This window comes from Humulus lupulus, chromosome 1 (genome assembly GCF_963169125.1).
Source record: "Humulus lupulus chromosome 1, drHumLupu1.1, whole genome shotgun sequence".
Classification (NCBI taxonomy): Eukaryota; Viridiplantae; Streptophyta; class Magnoliopsida; order Rosales; family Cannabaceae; genus Humulus; species Humulus lupulus.
In genome coordinates this window covers 218,236,589-218,257,339 of record NC_084793.1, presented here as the reverse complement: position 1 = coordinate 218,257,339, position 20,751 = coordinate 218,236,589, and the positions used below count along the sequence as shown (strand labels likewise).

The window sequence follows — 20,751 nt, the reverse complement described above, 5'->3', positions numbered from 1 at the left end:
TAGAGTTTATCCTAAATGTCAATATACCCCTACTAATAATCATTTTTTTTTCTTCATGTATACCATTTTTGTAATCTTGTTATTATTTAATCTTTATTTTTAATTTCTTTATTATTAATATACTGACATTTCTAAAAACCTAAAATCACGTTTATAATTCAAAAAAGAAAAACACTAGTAAAATTAAGCTACAAATAACATTAAAAATCTAAAAATTACAAAAATAGATCTTATTAAAATAAATTAGCACTAGTTATAAAGTGAAATCACTAAAATTAAGAAAAAGAAAAAAAATAACATAAACTAAAAATCTGACTCCATATTACCTGAGATCATTTCGGGATCCTCCAAAATCATTGAAGTATTAGTCAGAAGTATGTTTTGAATCTTGACCTTGTTGTCGAGATCCTTGACCTTGTTGTTGAGATCTTTTCTGCATAATTCGCGTTTGTTCACTTAGAAAAAACTCACGTATTTTCGGATCAGTTATAGAGTTCAAATCTGCTAGTAAAATTTTATTTTCTTCACGATATTCAGCCAAAGACAATTTTCTAGACTCAATTTGAGCTCGTAGCATTTGAATTTGGTAAATTTTTTGCCTATATGAGTTGTTCTCCTTGAGCATGTCAGCAAGCTGTCGATTTTCTTGTTCCATAATGTCGATAGTATCTGAATTTTGAACGTTATTTTTCCTTTTAGAGTTTGCTTTGTCTGTTCCATTGGGTTGTTGAGTTGAACAATGGCCAACATTCTCATCAAATATTTTAAGAGAAAATGATGACAATTCAAGTGATGCCGATGTGGAAGATTCTGAAGTAGGAGACTTTGATTGTGATGGTGCAAAAGTATCATTTTCCCTTTGAATGTTTGATATTGCGGTGTTGATATTATTTGCACATTTTTCAGAATCTTTGAGAAGGGGCCACACATGGTCAAACTTGAACCCTTTCTTGTAATTTTTATCTTTTGCCAACAACACTTTGGCTTGATTTAACTACAAAAGGGTATAAATAAGTAGAGTGCTAAAAACTAAAGGGATATCATGTTAAAATAACTTAGATAAAATTAACAAATACTCACAATATTTTGTTCTGAAGCATCCTTTGGATTTAGATTTTCAGCCTGTTGAATGCATCCTCTTAGCCTGCCAACTGCAGTTAGAATAACTTGCATTCGACATTGTAAAGATCTTTTTGGTCGAATTTGAGTGATAAATTCTGGCTTGGAGCTGTTATAATCAACTTCAACTCGACGCCAGAGGTTTTCTTTGGAATGACTTTTCCCTATGTTTGGGTCTTTGAAAGTATGGAGATATGTCTGACAAAGGTGCACATCTTCTTCAAATGTATATGAAGTACCTCTTGAAGTCATTCTTTTCGGCACAAATTGGAGATATGTTTGAGTAGAGTCGACTGATATTGTATGGTATATTTAGCAGAAAATAATCTAATGGTTGAGTTGAGATGATGAAATTTATCCACTGTTGAGTTTTTTCATTTAGATTCTCATCTATCGATCTTGAACATTGTGAAGTTATGATCAGATTTTTAAAAGTAAATCTAATGGTTGAGATGGTAATGAAATCTGACAAATGGTGGAGATTTTATATCCAAAATCTTATCTTTTGATTTCGATTAGCGTGAAAAAATATAATGGTTGGATCCAATGTTATATATACATATACTTTAAGAAAGTTGAATTTCTACCTTCTTTCTAGGTTAGTGGCCAAGTAGTTTATAACGTTTTTCGCTTTCTTTAACTCTATACTTTCTTCGTTCTCTTTCTTCATTAATGTTTTTGTATTTTTATGCCTGCACTTTAGGATACTTTATACTAGTCTTTCGAGTGCACTTTTGTTCACTCATTTATACAAGTATTTTATTTATTTGTATAAATTAGTAATTACTTCTGGCAATAAACTGGCCACTATTGGTGCTAATAATAGAATTATATTGTATTGGAGTTCGGCTCCAAGATGCTCAGGGGTGTTTGTTATGGGAGTTAGAGATTTTGAGAATAGGAATATGAAGCCAAAAGTTTTTTGGGTCCTATTTTTAGTCTAATTTTAGAATAATGTGATACTTTTTATACATTTGAGCTTGAAATTTCCCACAATCTCAATACCTCTCCACCAAAACCCAACAAGTAAACAACTTCCACCGAACATCCCATTATAGTTCTTAACCTACTTGAATCTCAACTTATTGTTCTTTTCGTTATTATTTTTTCTTCAAAAAAGATTGTTGTAGAACACATTCAATAATTGTTTAAAAGGAAAATACTAATTTGACCCTGTGTTTTGACTGAATACTTGATCGATCTCTATGTTTTGTTAAATGACATTTCAGATATTATGTTTTGCAAAATGGATCAAAATAATACCCTAAATTAGTTTTTGGTCAAATATTTTTTCAATATGACTAAAATGTCCTTAGGTCTTTTAATATATTGAATTAATTAAATAATTAAAATATATTTTAAAATAAAAAAATGAATTAAGTTTATTTAAATAAAAAAATTAATAAACTAAAAACAAAAACAAAGTTAAAAATTAAAAAACTAAACACTCTCTTTCTTCTCTTCCCATAAGCCCTAATTGTCTATTCTTCCTTTTCCTTTTCTTCTTCTTCTTCTTCTTCTTCTTTTAGTGGCTGGAGGACGTGCTCATGGGAAGAGGAAGGGTTGGGCAACGACCTAGGGCTCGAATTTGGGTGAGGTAGGATGTAGGTCTTAGAGTTGATATTGACTGGGTTTCAGACGAGAAAGGTCTAGTTTCTTGTGAGTTGGCGAGACGAGGGTCAAAGGATTGGGCTAGAGACGCCACTAGGCTCAGATCTGGGTCGGTATGAAGGGACTGGAGGCTTGGATTTGGGGTAGACACAACGTGGGTCACAAGGGTTGATGGAGACAAGTCAGCTGATCTAAGGTGCGATGGCGTCAAAGATGAGGATGGGCTGAGGTCGAAGGCACGACGAGAATGGAGGAGGCGAGATGGGGATGGGGCTGCCTGAGGTTTGAGGCATGATAGTGATTGGTTGTTCTTGCCCTTTGTTTTCTGGGTTTTTTTTTCTTCATGTTTTCTGGGTTGTGTTTATGAGTTTTGCTCATATATTTTTTCATATTTTTGTTGGGTTTTGCTTATACTTTTGTTGGGATTTTATTTAGGTGGAAATTTGTGTATGAAGAAAAGAAATGGTTCGATTTCTATTACAAGTTTGGATCTTAATTTGTGATGATGGTGAAATTTTTTTGTTTTCAAATTTAGGTTCAACAAGAATAAACTCAATAACAAAAGTCAAATTTGTTTTTTATTTGATTTTGTTTTTATTTTTGGGTATGAATCTAGGTTTGTACGCTCTGATTTTCCCACGGGCTGATTAGCAAGCTGAGCTGCGGCCTAACCATGGTTATCTCGTGGACGTCCCCCGCAACCGGAGCTGCGTCGTAAGGTCACACCTCCTTAGCTCGAGGATGGTTGGGGGTTTGCCTCTGGTAGCTTAAAGACAGAGTCCGGGCTCTGACGACCGAAGGTCGGGTCAAGCATCCAGCCCGCAGTATGAGCTGGGGTTGAAGGCTGTGACCCTTTATAAAGTCAGCCACGCAAGGTAAACGTGCATATATCAGACATCACGTGTCTGATATATCCCTGACTTCTCGGACACGCAGCAGGAACGTGCGTATTCAGACATCTTCAACTAGGTTGGGTCATGGGACCCATTATCCCCTTACCTACTGATTTGACCACACTTATGTGTCAGGTTTAGGAATTAATCATGAATGTCACAGAGTTGACATGATAGGTAAGAAGGTCACGGGATGGCCTTCTTACCAACTCCCAGGTGCCTTCTCCTATAAATATGGAGACCTTAGGAGCTAATAAGGGTTGGATTCTCTCTTGTAAGAAATACCCTGTAATTGTATCCCCTGAATATAGCAATAATATCGACTAGTGGAGTAGAAGGATTGTAACCTTCGAACCACTTAAAAAACGTGTGTCGAGTAGCCATTTCATTTTCCTAAGATCATATATCTGTTTCGGTTCAACTTTAGCACTAATCCCTTTCTCTTCTTTTCCTAATTTCCTGTTGGCGAAGAACCGCGTCAACAGTTTGGTGCTTTCATTGAGAGCTAGTCCGATTAGTGCTGTTGCAAACATCCAACTATGGTGACTACTCGGTCCAGGCATGGTAACGAGACAGAACAACATGATGGGCAGGAGGCTCATCATACTACCATCCCTGGTGAACAAGCTCCTGAAACCCAGCAGCGGCCAGTAAAGCAGCCAGCGGGCCAAGATGATACTGGTAGTTCGGCGCCCCGACCGCCTAATCCGAACCCATGTTATTATACTGCGGTGGAGATGGAGAACGCCCAGCTGAGGAGCCAGTTAGCGACAGCTAGTCAGAAAATCAAGAATATGCTGGCCCGACTACCCCCTCTCACAACCAACGTTAACGTCGGAGAGAGGCAAGGCAAGGCTCCTAAGTCTCGTCGGGGTAACCGGTCCAGGCATAGCCGTTCGGATAGACTTCCAGCAGCCAACTCCACCCCTTCATCACACCATCGGGAGGTAGACTTCAGAGGAAGGCCTAGAGCCGAACAACAACAATACAGTCGTTCGGTCAGAACTTCGACTCCTAGCTCCCAACCATCCTCGAGCGCACCCAGGAGAGCTCGAGGAAATTCCCGAAGGAGATCCTGGGAGGGCTCACAGCATCTGCCCGTCCCCAACGACCGTCCTGCGCCCCATCCAGATCGCCAGGCGCGGGACCAGCGGGTTGGCAGGGCCGAAAGGCCCCCACCGAATTTAATCCGACCTGACGGAACCAGGATCGCCTCTCCAATCAGACATCCTCCATCTCCGATCAGATATCTGCCACCTCCTCAGCCCGTCCAAGATGTCCCAGCCTATGGGAATAATATGAGAAACCCGCCATCGGCTGAACCTTCCCGGCGTAGCAGGGAGCCAAGGGAAAGACCGGATCATCACCACCAAGGGCGGACTCCAGGCCTGTCTGGCAGGAGCCACGGGACCGACAGTTGCCAGAGTGGTCTTTCAGGAGGAGACCTGCGTCATCGTTTGAGTTAAGCACAAAGTCACCAAACCACCCAGGGAGGCGACCTTCGAGATCGCCTCAACTCTCATAGGGGAGAACCGGTAGGAGGAGATAGCCACACTCGCTCAAGGGGGGCCCTGTCCGAAGTACGTAACGATGGGAATGTCCCAAATAACCAATCTCAAGATAGGAGGGGCAATAACCCACCAAATATGTACGATGGAGCCGGAGCTATTGACCAGCCCCGGAATAACCACGGACATCAGGACCAAACCCTCGAGCGCCTGACTCAGATGGAGGAGCTGATGAGGAAGCTCCTGTCAGAAAAAGAGAAAGATGAATATGATTCAGGGGACGAAATGGAACTCTTCGCCCCCAGCATAGTAGCAGCGGCATACCCATCTGGTTTCTGTATGCCGCACTTGTCAAAATTCAACGGGGACGGAGACGGAGACCCCTTGGACCACCTGGGGATGTTCAACACCTTGATGATGGCCCACAACATTGGCCCCGAGCTGAGATGTCTCATCTTCCCTTCCACCCTGATTGGACCTGCCAGGCAGTGGTTCAAGCAAAGTAAAAGATAGTCAATCAGCTCCTGGAAGACTTTCTCAACAGATTTCAAGAGGGCATTCCGAGCATCTCAGGTCGCCCGTGTTTAGGCCGACTCCCTGGCTAACGTAAGGCTGCAACCAGGTGAGACTCTAAAGGCCTACTTGAGCAGATTTGCAATCGTCGCTGCTCGTGCCAGAGATGCGGATGATAGCTCCAAGCTCATGGCCATGAGAACCGGAATCCTCGTCGGAGGAGATCTCTGGAAGGATATACAAAGGAAGGGAGTCAGCTCGGTTAACGAATTCCTTAACAGGGCCCAAGAGTGGATAAACTTGGAGGAAGCCGAAGCCTCGGCTGCGGGAACCAGCCAGGTCCCCGAACAGCCTGCTGGGGTGGGGACGGAGGTCGTGGCAGCGACCCAAAACATCACACAGAACAACCAGCCCGGTGGAGGCAAAAGAAAGGGTAATGGTGAGGGCAGCCAGCACGGCCAAAAAAGGAATAAGTCTGTGGACAAAGTCAAGCCCGTCTTCGCGACTTATACGGAGCTCACCCAGTCTAGGGAGAATATCTTCCTAGCCAACTCTACTCGCCTCCCCTGGAAGAGGCCCGAGCCGTTGAAGCACCAAAAAGGGAAGAGAGACACCTCCAAGTTTTGCCGCTTTCACAACGATGTTGGCCATAACACCGACGATTGTAGGCACTTAAGGGATGAGATCAAGACTCTCATCTGAGCCGGTCCTTTGGCTCAGTATGCGTGAAACAGGGTTCCAGCCGTTCGACCTGCTCCAGAAGTACCGGCTAGTCAGCCCAGGTCTCGGATAGACCAGGACGTCCCCCCTCCCTTGGATGGAGGGGAGATATCCACCATATCTGGAGGGCCGCATGTGGCTGGTACGAGCAGGGGTGCCTAGAAGAGGTACGTGAACAAACTTAAGGCACACAATGGAGAAGTGTTCGTTCCGGAGCAGCGCCTGGCAAAGCAGCAGCGATTGGAGAGGCAGCCGATCATTTTTACAGAAGATGATGCGGACTGTGTCCAGTTCCCTCACAATGACCCCCTGGTCGTGGTGGTTCAGCTCGCCAATCGGAGGGTTAGGAGGGTATTGATCGACAATGGAAGTTCGGTGAACCTCCTATTCCGGTCCACTTTAGAAAAAATGGGTTTGACCGTCGCTGAGCTGAAGGCGACCTCCATGATGCTGTATGGTTTTTCGAGAGAAGGATCCACAGCAATAGGGACGATCGGGCTGGTGATCACCCTGGGGGAAGGATCTCGGACAGTCTCCAAGCTCCTCGAGTTCGTGGTCATTGACTGCTCTGCTGCGTACAACGCAATTTTAGGATGACCTACACTCATGGCTTTCGAGGCCGTCACGTCCATTCGCCACCTCACGATGAAATTCCCTACTTCGATGGGAATCTGCACTATCCATGGCGATCAGCTCGCTGCAAGGGAATGCTACAGCATTTCCATGAAGGAAAAATCTAAACTAGGGCAGCTGGCAATGGCCATTCAAGGTGAAGAGGAATCTCAGGGACCCTTAGTGGATCCTGAGATTGAAAAACCTCAAAGTGCCAAGGAGGATATTGACCCTCGAATAGGCGAGGACAGGTCCGAGCTCCAAGCAATTGAGGAGCTCGAGGAGGTGAACATTGATCCGCAGAATCCGTCACGTACGGCCAGGCTCGGGAAAAACCTCTGTAGCCAGAGGAAGACGGAGCTGACCAAGTTTCTGCGGGATAGCCTGGACATGTTTGCTTGGTCCCATGAAGACATGGTGGGGATCAGCCCCAGCGTCATCATGCATACACTTCATCTAGATAAAAGCGTTCCCGCCAAGTCCCAGAAGCAAAGGCGTTTAGGAACAGCTCGAGCTGAAGCCCTAGAGGAAGAGGTGGCCTGGCTCAAGAAATGTGGCTTTATCCGTGAAGCCAAGTTTCCAATATGGGTTGCCAACCCCGTGCTGGTCCCGAAGCCTAACGGGAAATGGCGGACCTGCATCGACTTCTCCGACCTGAATAAAGCTTGCCCTAAGGATTGCTTTCCATTGCCCAGGATTGATCAGTTGGTAGATGCCACGGAAGGGCACGAGCTCATGTCCTTTATGGACGCGTACTCAGGCTATAATCAGATCGCGATGAATCCAGCGGATCAGGAACACACTAGCTTCATGACCTTGAAAAACGTCTACTGTTACAAGGTCATGCCTTTTGGTCTGAAGAACGCCGGAGCTACCTACCAAACGCTAGTAAATAGAATGTTCGCAGATCAGATCGGAAAAAACATGGAAGTGTACGTTGATGACATGCTAGTCAAGTCAAAGACTGCAGATAACCATGTTTCCGATCTGAAAGAATGTTTTAAGATATTACGGGAATATGGTATGAGGCTCAATCCCCAGAATTGCACTTTTGGGGTCGCGTCGGGGAAATTCCTGGGGTTCATAGTCAATACTCGAGGAATCGAGGCAAACCCCGACAAGATCAGATCACTGCTTGAGCTTCCTTCGCCCAGGTCGCGAAAAGATGTCCAAGGTCTGACCGGAAGGGTAGCAGCCCTCAACCGGTTTATTTCCAAGTCCACCGATAAGTGTTTGCCCTTCTACAACCTACTTCGAGGAAACAAGAAGTTTGAATGGACAGTAGAATTCGAAAGCGCATTCCTCAACCTGAAGGTACATCTTGCCGAGCCGCCCGTACTGTCCAAGCCCAAAGCAGGAGAGCCTCTTTTTCTCTACATGGCAATCACCGAGGACGCAGCAAGTGTCGTTCTGGTAAGAGAAGAGGACCAAGTTCAGAAGCCAGTCTACTACGTTAGCAAAAGACTTCTCGGAGCTGAGTCCCGATACCCGTTGATGGAGAAATTGGCGTTCTGTCTCATCACGGCCTCTCGAAAGCTCAGACCGTACTTCCAGTCCCACTCGATACACTTCATGACTGATCAGCCTTTAAGGCAGGTTTTGCAAAAACCTGAAGCATCGGGACGATTGCTAAAGTGGGCCATCGAACTCAGTCAGTTCGAGATTATGTATACTCCGCGAACTGCCATAAAAAGTCAGGCCCTGGCCGATTTTGTAGCCGAATGCACGGGATTTCAGGAGGATCCCGCAGAAGACTCACCCCAGGTCACGTCATCCCAGGCGTCGTGGAGGATCTTTGTGGATGGTTCATCCAACGAGAACGGCTCCGGAGCTGGAATCATCTTGATATCCCCCGAGGGACATAGATTCCACTCGGCGCTGAGATTCGGGTTCAAGGCCTCCAACAATGAGGCCGAATACGAAGCTTTACTGGCTGGGCTGAGGATAGCCCGGCAATTGAAGGCGGGCTCCGTCCGGTGCTTCAGTGACTCCCAGCTCGTGGTAAACTAGGTTCTGGGCAAATATCAGGCACGGGGACCCAAGATGGTCGCTTACCTGGCAAAGGTAAAGGCTGAGCTGTCCGCGTTTGAGCAAGGCTCGATCGAACAGATACCTCGAGAACAGAACGCTAATGCAGATGCTCTTGCCAAGCTCGCCACCTCCCGAGAGACGGAGACCTTGGGGTTGGTACCAATAGAGTTCTTGGAAAAACCAAGTATAGAAGGAGACGGGACAGAGGTCGAGATGATCGATGCCAGGCCATCCTGGATAACCCCCATCCTTGAATATCTCGTCGAGGGCAAGCTGCCTGAAGGACGTAACGACGCACGGCGAGTCCTGTATCAAGCTCCGAGATATACGGTAGTCGATGGTGTGTTGTACTGATGCGGGCACTCCCTACCTCTCCTCCGGTGTGTTCTTCCAGATGAGGCAAAGGCCATCCTGTAGGAGGTGCACGAGGGTTTTTGCGGAGACCACGCTGGGGGGCAAAGCTTGGCCTTAAAGGTCCTTAGGCAGGGATACTATTGGCCAACTCTGTCCAAGGACTTGATCTCATACATGAAGAAATGCGATAAGTGCCAGCGATTCTCTGCAGTTGCCCGAGCTCTTCCAGTCGAGCTGAAGATGATCTCGTCCCCATGGCCGTTCGCTGTTTGGGGAATCGATTAGGTGGGCACCCTCCCTACTGGAAAAGGCGGGGTCCGTTACGCCGTGGTAGCCATCGACTATTTCACGAAGTGGGCTGAGGCAGAACCTCTGGCAACGATAACGTCCAAAAAGGTGCTTGACTTCGTGGTTAAAAGCACTATCTGTCGATTCGGTCTGCCCAAGAAGATTGTCTCCGATAATGGTACTCAGTTCGACAGCGACCTATTCACCAAGTTTTGTGAAAGATACGGAATCGTCAAAAGTTTCTCCTCCGTGGCATATCCTCAGGCAAATGGCCAGATCGAAGCTGTCAACAAGACTCTAAAGGCGAGCCTCAAGAAGAGATTAGATGAGGCAAAGGGAGTCTGGCCAGAACAGCTCCCCCAGGTCCTATGGGCATACCGGACCTCGCATCGGACTCCTACGGGTCATATTCCTTTTTCCCTAACCTTTGGGAGTGAGGCAGTCCTCCCCGTGGAGGTTAAAGTGCTTTCGCATAGGGTCCAGTCTTACGACCAGGACCGCAACCACGAGCTCCTGTGCAATTCCCTTGACCTGGTTGACGAAAGATGAGAAGATTCGCAACTCCAGCTCACCCATTATCAGCAGAAAATCACTCGCTACTTCAACACCAAAGTCAAAAAGCGTGCCTTTAGCATTGGCGACTTGGTCCTAAGGAGAGTTTTCCAGGCCGGGAAAGATCCCAAAGATGGAGTCTTGGGACCAAACTGGGAGGGACCGTACTAGGTCATCGAAATCATCAAGGAAGGAACTTATAAGTTAGCTCGGCTTGATGGAGGGGTAGTCCCGCGGACTTGGAACGCCGTCCATTTAAAGAAATATTATCAATGATTCACTTGTAAGGCCTGGAAGGCCATGTTTTGTGTATGAATGAGAATCAACTTTTTGTACGTGTTTGCAAATGTAATCTAAAGTAACCACGAAAGACCCTTTCCCAGTTACTTGGGGGGGGGGGGGGCATATGGTACCTGGATATAACCAGGTCTCCTTAATGACTTAGAAGTTGGTTCATATCAATTGACCGTTGTTTTTATTAAAAAACGCGAGATATTGACAAGGATTAACGATAACTAAGTCCTATCCTGGTCATAACCAGACCATAAAACTTAGAAGTTAATTTAAATCTATTTGATCGTTGTTCTTCCTAAAGAGCTCGAGATATGGATAAAAGTTAACACGAACTAAGTTTTCAAATTAAGTTCCTGGATATAACCGGGTCATAAAACTTAGAAGTTAATTTAAATCTATTTGATCGTTGTTCTTCCTAAAGAGCTCGAGATATGGATAAAAGTTAACACGAACTAAGTTTTCAAATTAAGTTCCTAGATATAACCGAGTCATAAAACTTAGAAGTTAATTTAAATCTGTTTGATCGTTGTTCTTCCTAAAGAGCTCGAGATATGGATAAAAGTTAACACGAACTAAGTTTTCAAATTAAGTTCCTGGATATAACCAGGTCATAAAACTTAGAAGTTAATTTAAATCTATTTGATCGTTGTTCTTCCTAAAGAGCTTGAGATATGGATAAAAGTTAACACGAACTAAGTTTTCAAATTAAGTTCCTAGATATAACCGGGTCATAAAACTTAGAAGTTAATTTAAATCTGTTTGATTGTTGTTCTTCCTAAAGAGCTCGAGATATGGATAAAAGTTAACACGAACTAAGTTTTCAAAATAAGTTCCTGGATATAGCCTGGTCATAAAACTTAGAAGTTAATTTAAATCTATTTGATCGTTGTTCTTCCTAAAGAGCTCGAGATATGGATAACAGTTAACGCGAATTAAGTTTCTCAAAAAAAAAATTGTAACCAAAGTGCGCAAAGACAAGAAGATCAATTAAAAACATAAAACCAAATTGTCTCGAGGTGGAAGCACCTCATGCAAAGGTTACACAAAAAATCATAAAAAATAGTGAAGGGCACAAGAGAGGAAAAGCCCTAAGCTCCGCCAGGTGGCCCCTTGGAGGTCGTCATCTCGCCTTGCTCAGCTGCACCAGAGCCTTCCCCAGCCTCGGAGGGCGCCTCTTTGTCGAGGTGAGCCTGGAACTTCACCAGTAGGTGCTCCCAAAGACTCGCTGACAAAAAGGAGTAATCAGCATCCGGGTTGTAGGCCTAACAATGATAGAACAGGTCTTCCAAGGCCTTTTCCGAAGTTGCCTGCTCGCCCTCCAGGGCGGCCTTGGCCTCAACCTTCGCGGTATCTAGGTCTGTCCGCGAGGTGGCGAGGGAGGTCTTGAACTCTTGGACCTTTGAGCGGGTCTTCTCCAACTCAGCCTTCGAGGTCGCCAAGGCATCCTTAGCCGCCTGAAGAGAGGTTTGGTGCTCGGTCCTCATATCCTCGAGCTGAGTTTTGGCCCTGACGATGCTCCGGTGAAGAGCAACGACGCCCTGCGAGAAATGAAAGATAAATTGCCTTAGAGGAAAAATAGGGCAAAGTGTAATAGTAAAAGCCTTAGAAGAATAGGGCAGCTTACCGTTAGGGTCATGCTCATTGAAGACTCCATTACGCCAACCGGGCTCATTATCTCAATGGCCCGGAGCTCCTTCTCGGTGAACTTGTATATATAGCTGACGGCGTAGTTCGCCGATTAATACACCGTTCCCCGGAAGGCCTCTGGGATCTTCTCCAGGTCCTGGGGATTGACTGGGATGCGGACCTCGGGGAGGACAATCGCCGAAGTCTCGGCCTCCGTTTCTGAGTCCCGGATGGTGATAGGAGCTCGCGGAGGAGGTGGGGGCATGTTGCTCCCACCAGCAGCAGGAGGATTAGTTCCTCCGACCTGAGCGGGGGGGAGCGGATCCTTCTCCTTTGTAGGAGATTTAGTGGGAGTTCCAGCAGGTTTCTTCAAGGTCCGGAGCTTCTTCATCTTTGGCCCAGAGGCCCTGGCGAACGCACCTCGCAGGCTCTCTTCGGGCTGAGACATCTCTTCTGCCAAGGCAAAAACATGGTTAGTACAAAATTTAGCAATCATATAGAAACCAAAAACAAAGGGGGAAAAAGAATAATTAAAGTACGCGCATGCTAGAGTAAGCCCTACCCTCCGGGCTAGAAGAAGAACCTATGGTTACGACCATCAGTTCCGGAGTTTCTGCGGGAGAGTCTAAGTCAATTATTTCCCAAGCTGGGGCAAGTTCTGGATCTGACTCTGGTTCCGGGCTGGATTCTTCTACATATTGCCTAAGTCCCGGAGCCACGACACCTCTCTTAAGGGATGGCCAGGACCTAAGGTTGGTCCCATACTCCTCGAATAGGACTGACCTAAAGGATGAGGTGCTATCTACGACTACGGTACCCCTAGGTCGGCTATCTTGGTAGTCCAGCACGAGCTGATCGACGCAGTGGAGCAGGGTTGTGTCCAGGTCCGGATCACTTTGGTGACGATGGACGAGCTTTCTGGGGTTGAATCTAGCTAGCTGGGGGTCGGACATGGCCCTATCTAAGTTCCTAAACATATAAAGGTTACCTTGGCCCGAGGGACCCACGGCTGCTCCGGATTGGATCCTCTCTTCATCTGTTATCTGGGCGACCTTCAGCGCTCGCTTCCTGTTCCTCACAAGTGGAGTCTCGTCCTCCTCGTCCTCGTCCATTGCGACCTCCTCCACGATGATGGGCATAGAAGTGCGAGCTGGGGGAGGCCCCCGAGGCCTCCTTAGATTCAAAGTCTGATTTGGGAAAATCAGCTTACAAGCCACCATCGTCTCGTCCGTCACGAGCACCCGGTAGTCCTTCTCACTGGGGGGCAAGCCCGCCAGTGTCTTGTATTGACCTCCGAGGGTCGCAGATTTCTCTGTCCTCGCGAAGATAGTTGCAGGATTAGTCCAAGTCAGAAAGGGACACAGGAATTGTACGAAACTTAACTTATGAGCTAAAGATAAAAAGCACTTATGAGGATGATTGAAGTAATGGAGCTCGCAGTTCCTGAACCCCGTCGACATAAAGAATTGGTCTTTAAAGTCATTGGGGTGGCTGGGCAGTTCGATGACCGCATCCGTATTGGGGAATCGGGTCAAATAGTAAAACCCATCGCCTCGCCCCCGCTGATCCGGGCTGGCCTTGAGGTAGAAGAAATACAAAATATCTGCAGGAGTGGGGACCTCCCACTCGTGCTTCAAAAATAAGTATCTCAACCCCGCCAACAACCGATAAGAGTTGGGGGGGAGCTGGAAGGGGGCCAACTTCACATAATTCAGGAAGTCAGCGAAGTACTGGTCCAGTGGCAGGAAGGCCCCCGCCTTAAAATGCTCGTCGCTCCAGGACGCGAACGATTCGTTGAGCGGCGCGCAGCTCCACTCGCCCTCTGCGGGAGGTCGCGCCACCACAGATGCCTTCCCCAACGCGATGTTGTGGGAGAGGAAGATTTTATTGATCTTCACCTGGTCGGTGATCTTTGAGACGATCCTCTCTGCCTCAAAGAACGTGTCAGGAGCCACCTCGGGCTCCTGCTCCACTGCCGACCCAAAGCTGGGGATCGGAGAGTCCGACATCACCGCCTTTCCTTTGTCCTGCTGAGATGCCGAGCTGCCAGCTGTCTTCTTTGGAGCGCTCCTCTTCGGTGCCATCAGGTCGCCTAATGAACAAAAGAAAATGTTTCAGAAAAGGCGACCTAAGCATATGGAAGAATAAATTATTCTTTACACGAGCTGAGGTAAGCCCAGCCCGTGGAGAGTGAGACCACGCGGTTCAATGAACACGCGCTTGTGCCCCCAACAGATCCCCGATTACTCAGAATTCGTGTGTCAGGAGGGTCAGATTAAAATTTTGCCTTGGAGGGAAAGTTCCAGTAGGCATGAAAGGCAAAACCGCCTGTGAAGCGTATCCCCTAAGCTACCCGGTTTTACCCCCAAAATATGTCAAAATTCCTACCCAGAAATGGTCCCTAGAAAAGGCATCCTGTAAACCATACTCTTAAGTAATTTCCTACGGCAAAAATACCCTAACCTAAAAGGCTTTCACCCTTCATTCCCCCAAAAACCAGTAAACCCATGCATGTGACTATAGTAAATATTTACCTAAGCTACAGTGAAAAATATTTTCAAAACACGCATGGTCAGGGAACTTACAAGATATTTGATTGGAAGGTGGATGAAGGTGTCGCCTAGGTGGGGGCTTCGCCGGAGTACTTGTCCAAAGCTTTGGAGGAGTCCTCACGCCTGAGCTTCTTGGATGCTGAAAATGGCGGCCACAAAGGAGAGAGTTTTTTCTTCTGAGATGAAGAGAGAAGAAGGAGAGAGTTTCTGAGAAATTTCGAGTAAAAGGGTGGCCCATGCATAGGGTGGCCACCCCTTTTATATATACGCGAAGGGTCACGTTAGAAGGGCCGTTGGATGGCCCTGATGTGGGATCCAAGGCCCTCCACTCGAAATATGAAACGACGGCTGGGCATAGGCTAGGCCATTAAATGCGGTTCTCGGAAGACGTACCGTCGCCAACCACGATGTTCCACATGTCAAATGCCTGCGTAAAGAGTGGAAGGTGAAGAGTTCGTGGGGAAGCCTAAAAGCCCCTACTGTGGCCTTATCCGACGTCGTGTGTCACGAGCAGGGGATTGGGGGGCAGGTGTACGCCCTGATTTTCCCATGGGCTGATTAGCAAGCTGAGCTACGGACTAACCATGGTTATCTCGTGGACGTCCCCCGCAACCGAAGCTGCGTCGTAAGGTCACACCTCCTTAGCTCGAGGATGGTTGGGGGTTTGCCTCCGGTAGCTTAAAGACAGAGTCCGGGCTCCGACGACCGAAGGTCGGGTCAAGCATCCAGCCCGCAGTACGAGCTGGGGTTGAAGGCTGTGACCCTTTATAAAGTCAGCCACGCAAGGTAAACGTGCATATATCAGACATCACGTGTCTGATATGTCCTTGACTTCTCGGACACGCAGCAGGAACGTGCGTATTCAGACATCCTCAACTAGGTTGGGCCGTGGGGCCCATTATCCCCTTACCTACTGATTTGACCACACTTATGTGTCAGGTTTAGGAATTAATCATGAATGTCACAGAGTTGATCTGATAGGTAAGAAGGTCACGGGATGACCTTCTTACCAACACCCAGGTGCCTTCTCCTATAAATATGGAGACCTTGGGAGCTAATAAGGGTTGGATTCTCTCTTGTAAGAAATACCCTGTAATTGTATCCCCTGAATATAGCAATAATATCGACTAGTGGAGTAGAAGGATTGTAACCTTCGAACCACTTAAAAAACGTGTGTCGAGTAGCCATTTCATTTTCCTAAGATCATATATCTGTTTCGGTTCAACTTTAGCACTAATCCCTTTCTCTTCTTTTCCTAATTTCCTGTTGGCGAAAAACCGCGTCAACAAGGTTTGAAGGATGAACACAAAATGATTGGTTTGATTTTAATTTTTGTTTATGATAATAATTTTGAAGTTTTAATTTATTAAAATATGAATTTTTTAAAATTTTATATTAATTTGTTATTATTTTATATTAATTTATTTGTAAAATGTATGGGCATTTTGGTCACATTAAAAAAATATTTAACTAAAATCGGGCTCAGAGTATTATTTTGATCCACTTTGCAAAACACGGGGTCTGAAATATAATTTAATAAAATATAAAGGTCATTCGAGTATTCAAGCAAAACAATGGTGTCAAATTGGTATTTTTCCTAGTATAAAAAGAAAAAAAATTGAAGCTTATGTCAATTATGGTATGTGGAGACATTCTATGCTTTGTAAACTTTATCGAACAACGAAGCGTTTGTGACATGTTAAATATTTTTTCTATACATATTTACTTTATTGCAGGTGGATGTCAGTTATGAGACTTTTACTATTCAGGCCATTACTTCAAGCTACCTTTTCAAAGATGTCATCATTTTTTATTTTATTTTGGGATATTTGTGGCAAGTACCTAAATCATTGTGTTTGTACCACTTAACTACTTAAGTTATTTTTTTGGCGATAAAAGTGCAATCTGTCCATGTTTTGGTACAATTTAGTGCATTTGTTTGTTTAGCTGTTAAGTCTGTCACAATGACATGAAATTTACTTATAACTATGGTACTTCCGTTGCAAATAAATCTTAAATTTTGTACTTTTGCCACAAATATCCCTTTAATTGGGTACTTTTGCCACAATTATCAATTTAATTGGGTATTTTCGCCTACGTATTACAATCAAACTTAACGGTAAAAGTTGACAGTTATACTAAACTGTACCAAAACATGGATGGAAGGTAATTTTCACTTCTAAAAAAATAACTTATGTACTTAAGTGCTATGGTACTTTCACCACATATATCCCTTTTAGTTTTAAAGAAAGTTTTATTGAAAGGTAGGACAACTACTGTTGATGCCGTTTTCGTCAACTTAATTATGAAAAGCACTACAGATACCATGAAGGAACATAGGAAAGCTATTGTAACGTCCTCCTAATCCAAGACCGTTACAATGTGTATTTTAAATTGTGTCCGACTCGCTAATCAAGTCATTTGGTTATAAACGTGTAACTAAGGCTCATGTCAAGGGTTAGGGTTAAAAACTTTGGTCAAAGGAATTGTTTACTTTTATTTAAAAAGTTTATACATACATGGGATCCTAGAATATTACAACCAAACTTTTAAAAAGGTGTATATACATCAAAATTACAACCAGCTGACCTAAGCGGCAAAATCAGGGCTACAACCCTAGTTCCTCTGAGATATCCTTGGCCGTGGTGGAAGACTGACCACATATGTACACGCTGCCATTGATGCTCTCCAACTTATGGCTGGTCAAGCTTCCCTTTACCCTTACTTGCACCACAAAGCACCCGTGAGCCAAGACTCAGCAAGGAAACTTAAACATGTGCATAAGAAGAAAATACAGATTCCCAGATACTTAACTAGCTTGTCCAGCAGTAATAACCTACTCATACAGTCATTCAATTACAAATAAATAGTCATTGGACCAATTTGGGGTCGCTTCCCTGAACAGTTGACCATAAAGTCAACCCCGGGGCCCTATGCCCAAGCTATGTGACCATAGAGCCACTTGGGGCCCTCGCCCTCAGCTCTGAGCAACTAGCCATAGAGCTATCCAAACACCTCTGGTTTTCCAACGACCATAGGGTCGCCCAATGTAATTGTACATTACTGATTTAGGCCTAAGCCTTTCGACCAGCGCGCAACGCGCTATTGCCTTCCTTGACTAATAAGTCAAGCCCTGAACCAGGTATTCAAATATAAATACAGAAGCAGATATGGATAGGCATACCCCAGCAAGATAAACATGCAGACATGTTAATCATATAACATCATCAGGTAACCGTAATCATAGTAATAATCATGCTTATTTAACGAGACCACGCCCTAGCCGCGCAAACCATGCGAACAGTCATGCAACACTTAAGCAAGTAAGAATATTCAAATACGTTTAACCAATAAGTGAAAATGATAACTTAAACATAAACGTTCTCAGGGGCCCAAGCCCTAATCATAATTATTATTAACATTCGGGCCAAGCCCTGATCACATATAACACGTATTGGGTGCAGTTTTCTTACCTCATCTCTGACTATAGCGTAAAATAAGAACGACCCTCGAGCACAATCCCGGTTTCGAGCCCCTAGCAACAACCTAGTCACAACCATAATATAGGATTCCATCAATAACGAGCAAATAAAGACTTTTGGACCGAGTTCTAGACTTCGGGACCTCAAACTCTACTAGATTGGGTAGTAGAATCGATCCCGAGCCCCAAGGAAAAGATTCCCATCACTAAAAACTCACCATGGTCAAAATAGCCCAGGCGGGCCCCGACCTACCCTTGAGGGTCGAGGTGCACCCCTCAAGTCAGAGGCCCTCCTCCCTTGATAATGGACACGGACCACGACCTGCCCCTTGAGGGTCGCAACGCGCCTCCCAGACAAAAGCCTCCCAAGGCCCTGGGTTCGGTTGGGTCGCGACCCTCAATAATAGGGCCGCGACTTGGCCTTGCGAACCCAAATTTCCTCCATTTTCATCAGCCAAATCCAACAAAAACTATCCAAATTTCACCCTAAACACAATAATTCAATCCATATAACAGTTTTAATATCTTCCCAGCAACAAAACCCAACTAGAACCTAGATGCAAAACTCATCAAAAATCCCAATTCAACTCTTGAGCTTTAAGGCTCAAGAACACCTCAAGAACAACCAAAATAAACAGAAAAATCAATGGAAATCAAGGTCCAAAGCTTACCTCAACTCCCTAGCTGTAGCTAATCCAATCTCAAGCGTAAGCCTTCAATCTCTCAAGCCTCAGCCAACAATTTATCCTTAATTCTCAAAGAATTTCTCTTAAAAGAGTTGAGAGAAAAATAGAGAGAGGGAGAGAGAAAGAAGAGTTGGTTTGAGTGTGTGAGGTGTTTGAGTGTTTTGTTTCCTTGGGGCTTAAACGACTTAAGCTAATACCGAGGCTCGGGGTACCACAAACGTCCCCAAGGGAAAAAATGCTCAAAATCCCCAGTATTCCCTCCTAAACTCACTAACTCCAAATATATCATCAATTATTCATTCCCATTACCCGATAAACCGATTTAATGCTAAATACCTAAAATATCCCTTGACTTGCCCCGAGTCGGGTATTGGGTCCCGTTGTGACTTTCCCACTATCTTGCTCCCTAGGATCGTCTCGTGCCGAGTAACCCAAATAAACCCACATAATAACGTGGTCTCTCACATACATCACATATATGCACACATATACAATTATGCCCATAACGGGCCAAATTACGAAAGTTGCCATTCTAATAAGAAACGGGCCCACATGCATATTTAATAATCCTAAACATGCATAATTAGTTATAGTATCATATAACTCACATAATCACAATCAAATATATCAAATAATCATATAGTTCCATATATTGTCACCCTGGCCCCCTAATCAAGGCCCTAAGCCTTATTAGCGAATTTTGGGACGTTACAACTATCCCCTTCTTACAGAAATTTAGTCATCGAAATTTTACCTGAACAACTCAGGATACTGAGTTTTTATATCTGCCTCCAGCTCCCAGATCACTTCCTTGACCTTGATGTTCCTCCATAATACCTTAACTAAAGGTATAGTCTTGTTCCTCAGGACATTGTCCTTCCTGTCTAAAATTTGAACTGATTGCTCCTCATAGGACAAGTCTGCCTCCAGTTCCAGATCCTTGTAAGTCGATACATGAGTTCCATCTGACACAAACTTCCTCAGCATGGAAATATGGAACACATTATGCACACTAGACAATGCAGGGGGTAAGGCCAACCTATAGACCACTTAACCGATCATCTCCATGATCTCAAATGGTCCCACAAACCTAGGGCTCAACTTGCCCTTCTTCCTGAACCTCTTCACCCCTCTCAAAGGTGAAACCCTAAGGAAGACGTAGTCTCCCACCTAGAATTCCATGTTCCTCCACCTTTGGTCTAAATAGCTCTTCTGTCTACTTTGAGACGCGAGCATTCGAGCTCTAATCTTCTCAATAGCCTCAGTGGTCCTCTGAACTGCTTCAAGAGCTAAATATTTCCTCTCACTCATCTCATCCCATTGAATAGGTGATATGCACTTCCTACCATACAACATCTCATAATGTGCCACTCCAATGGTAGACTGGTAGCTGTTGTTATAGGAAAATTCTACCATAGGCAAATATTTACTCCAGGACCCTTCAAAGTCCAACACACATGGTCTCAGCATGTCCTCTAATATCTGAATAGTCCTTTTACACTGACCACCAGCCTGAGGATGATAAGTTGTATTCAACTCCAGCTGTGTACCCATCGCTCTTTGTAAACTTCCCCAAAACTTGGAAGTAAAAATAGGGTCCTTATCAAACACGATAGACCTTGGGGTCCCATGGATGCAAACTATCTCTATCACATATAAATCTGCATACTGGTGATCACTAGTAGAAAATGAGCTGATTTCATATATCGATCAATGATGACCCAAATAGAATCATGCTGGCCTACCCTCTTGGGCAACCCTACCATGAAATCCATCGTGATGTCCTCCCACTTCCACTCTGGGATATCTAGAGCCTGTAATAGCCCTCCTGGCCTCTGATGCTCAGTCTTGACCTACTGATAGGTTAGGCACTTTGCCACATACTCAGTCACGTCCCTCTTCATCCCAGAC

The 20,751-nt window shown here is 44.9% G+C and overlaps 1 protein-coding gene across 1 annotated transcript; it reads right to left on the bottom strand.

The window, feature by feature from the left end:
* Positions 1-215: 215 nt before the first annotated feature.
* LOC133803419 (uncharacterized) lies at positions 216-1,526 on the bottom strand. Its single transcript, XM_062241467.1, has 2 exons — positions 1,081-1,526; positions 216-994 (listed from the first exon to the last, which is right to left on the bottom strand). The coding sequence occupies exons 1-2, from the start codon at positions 1,369-1,371 to the stop codon at positions 365-367; spliced, it is 921 nt and encodes a 306-aa protein (XP_062097451.1). The 5' UTR covers positions 1,372-1,526; the 3' UTR covers positions 216-364.
* Positions 1,527-20,751: the final 19,225 nt, after the last annotated feature.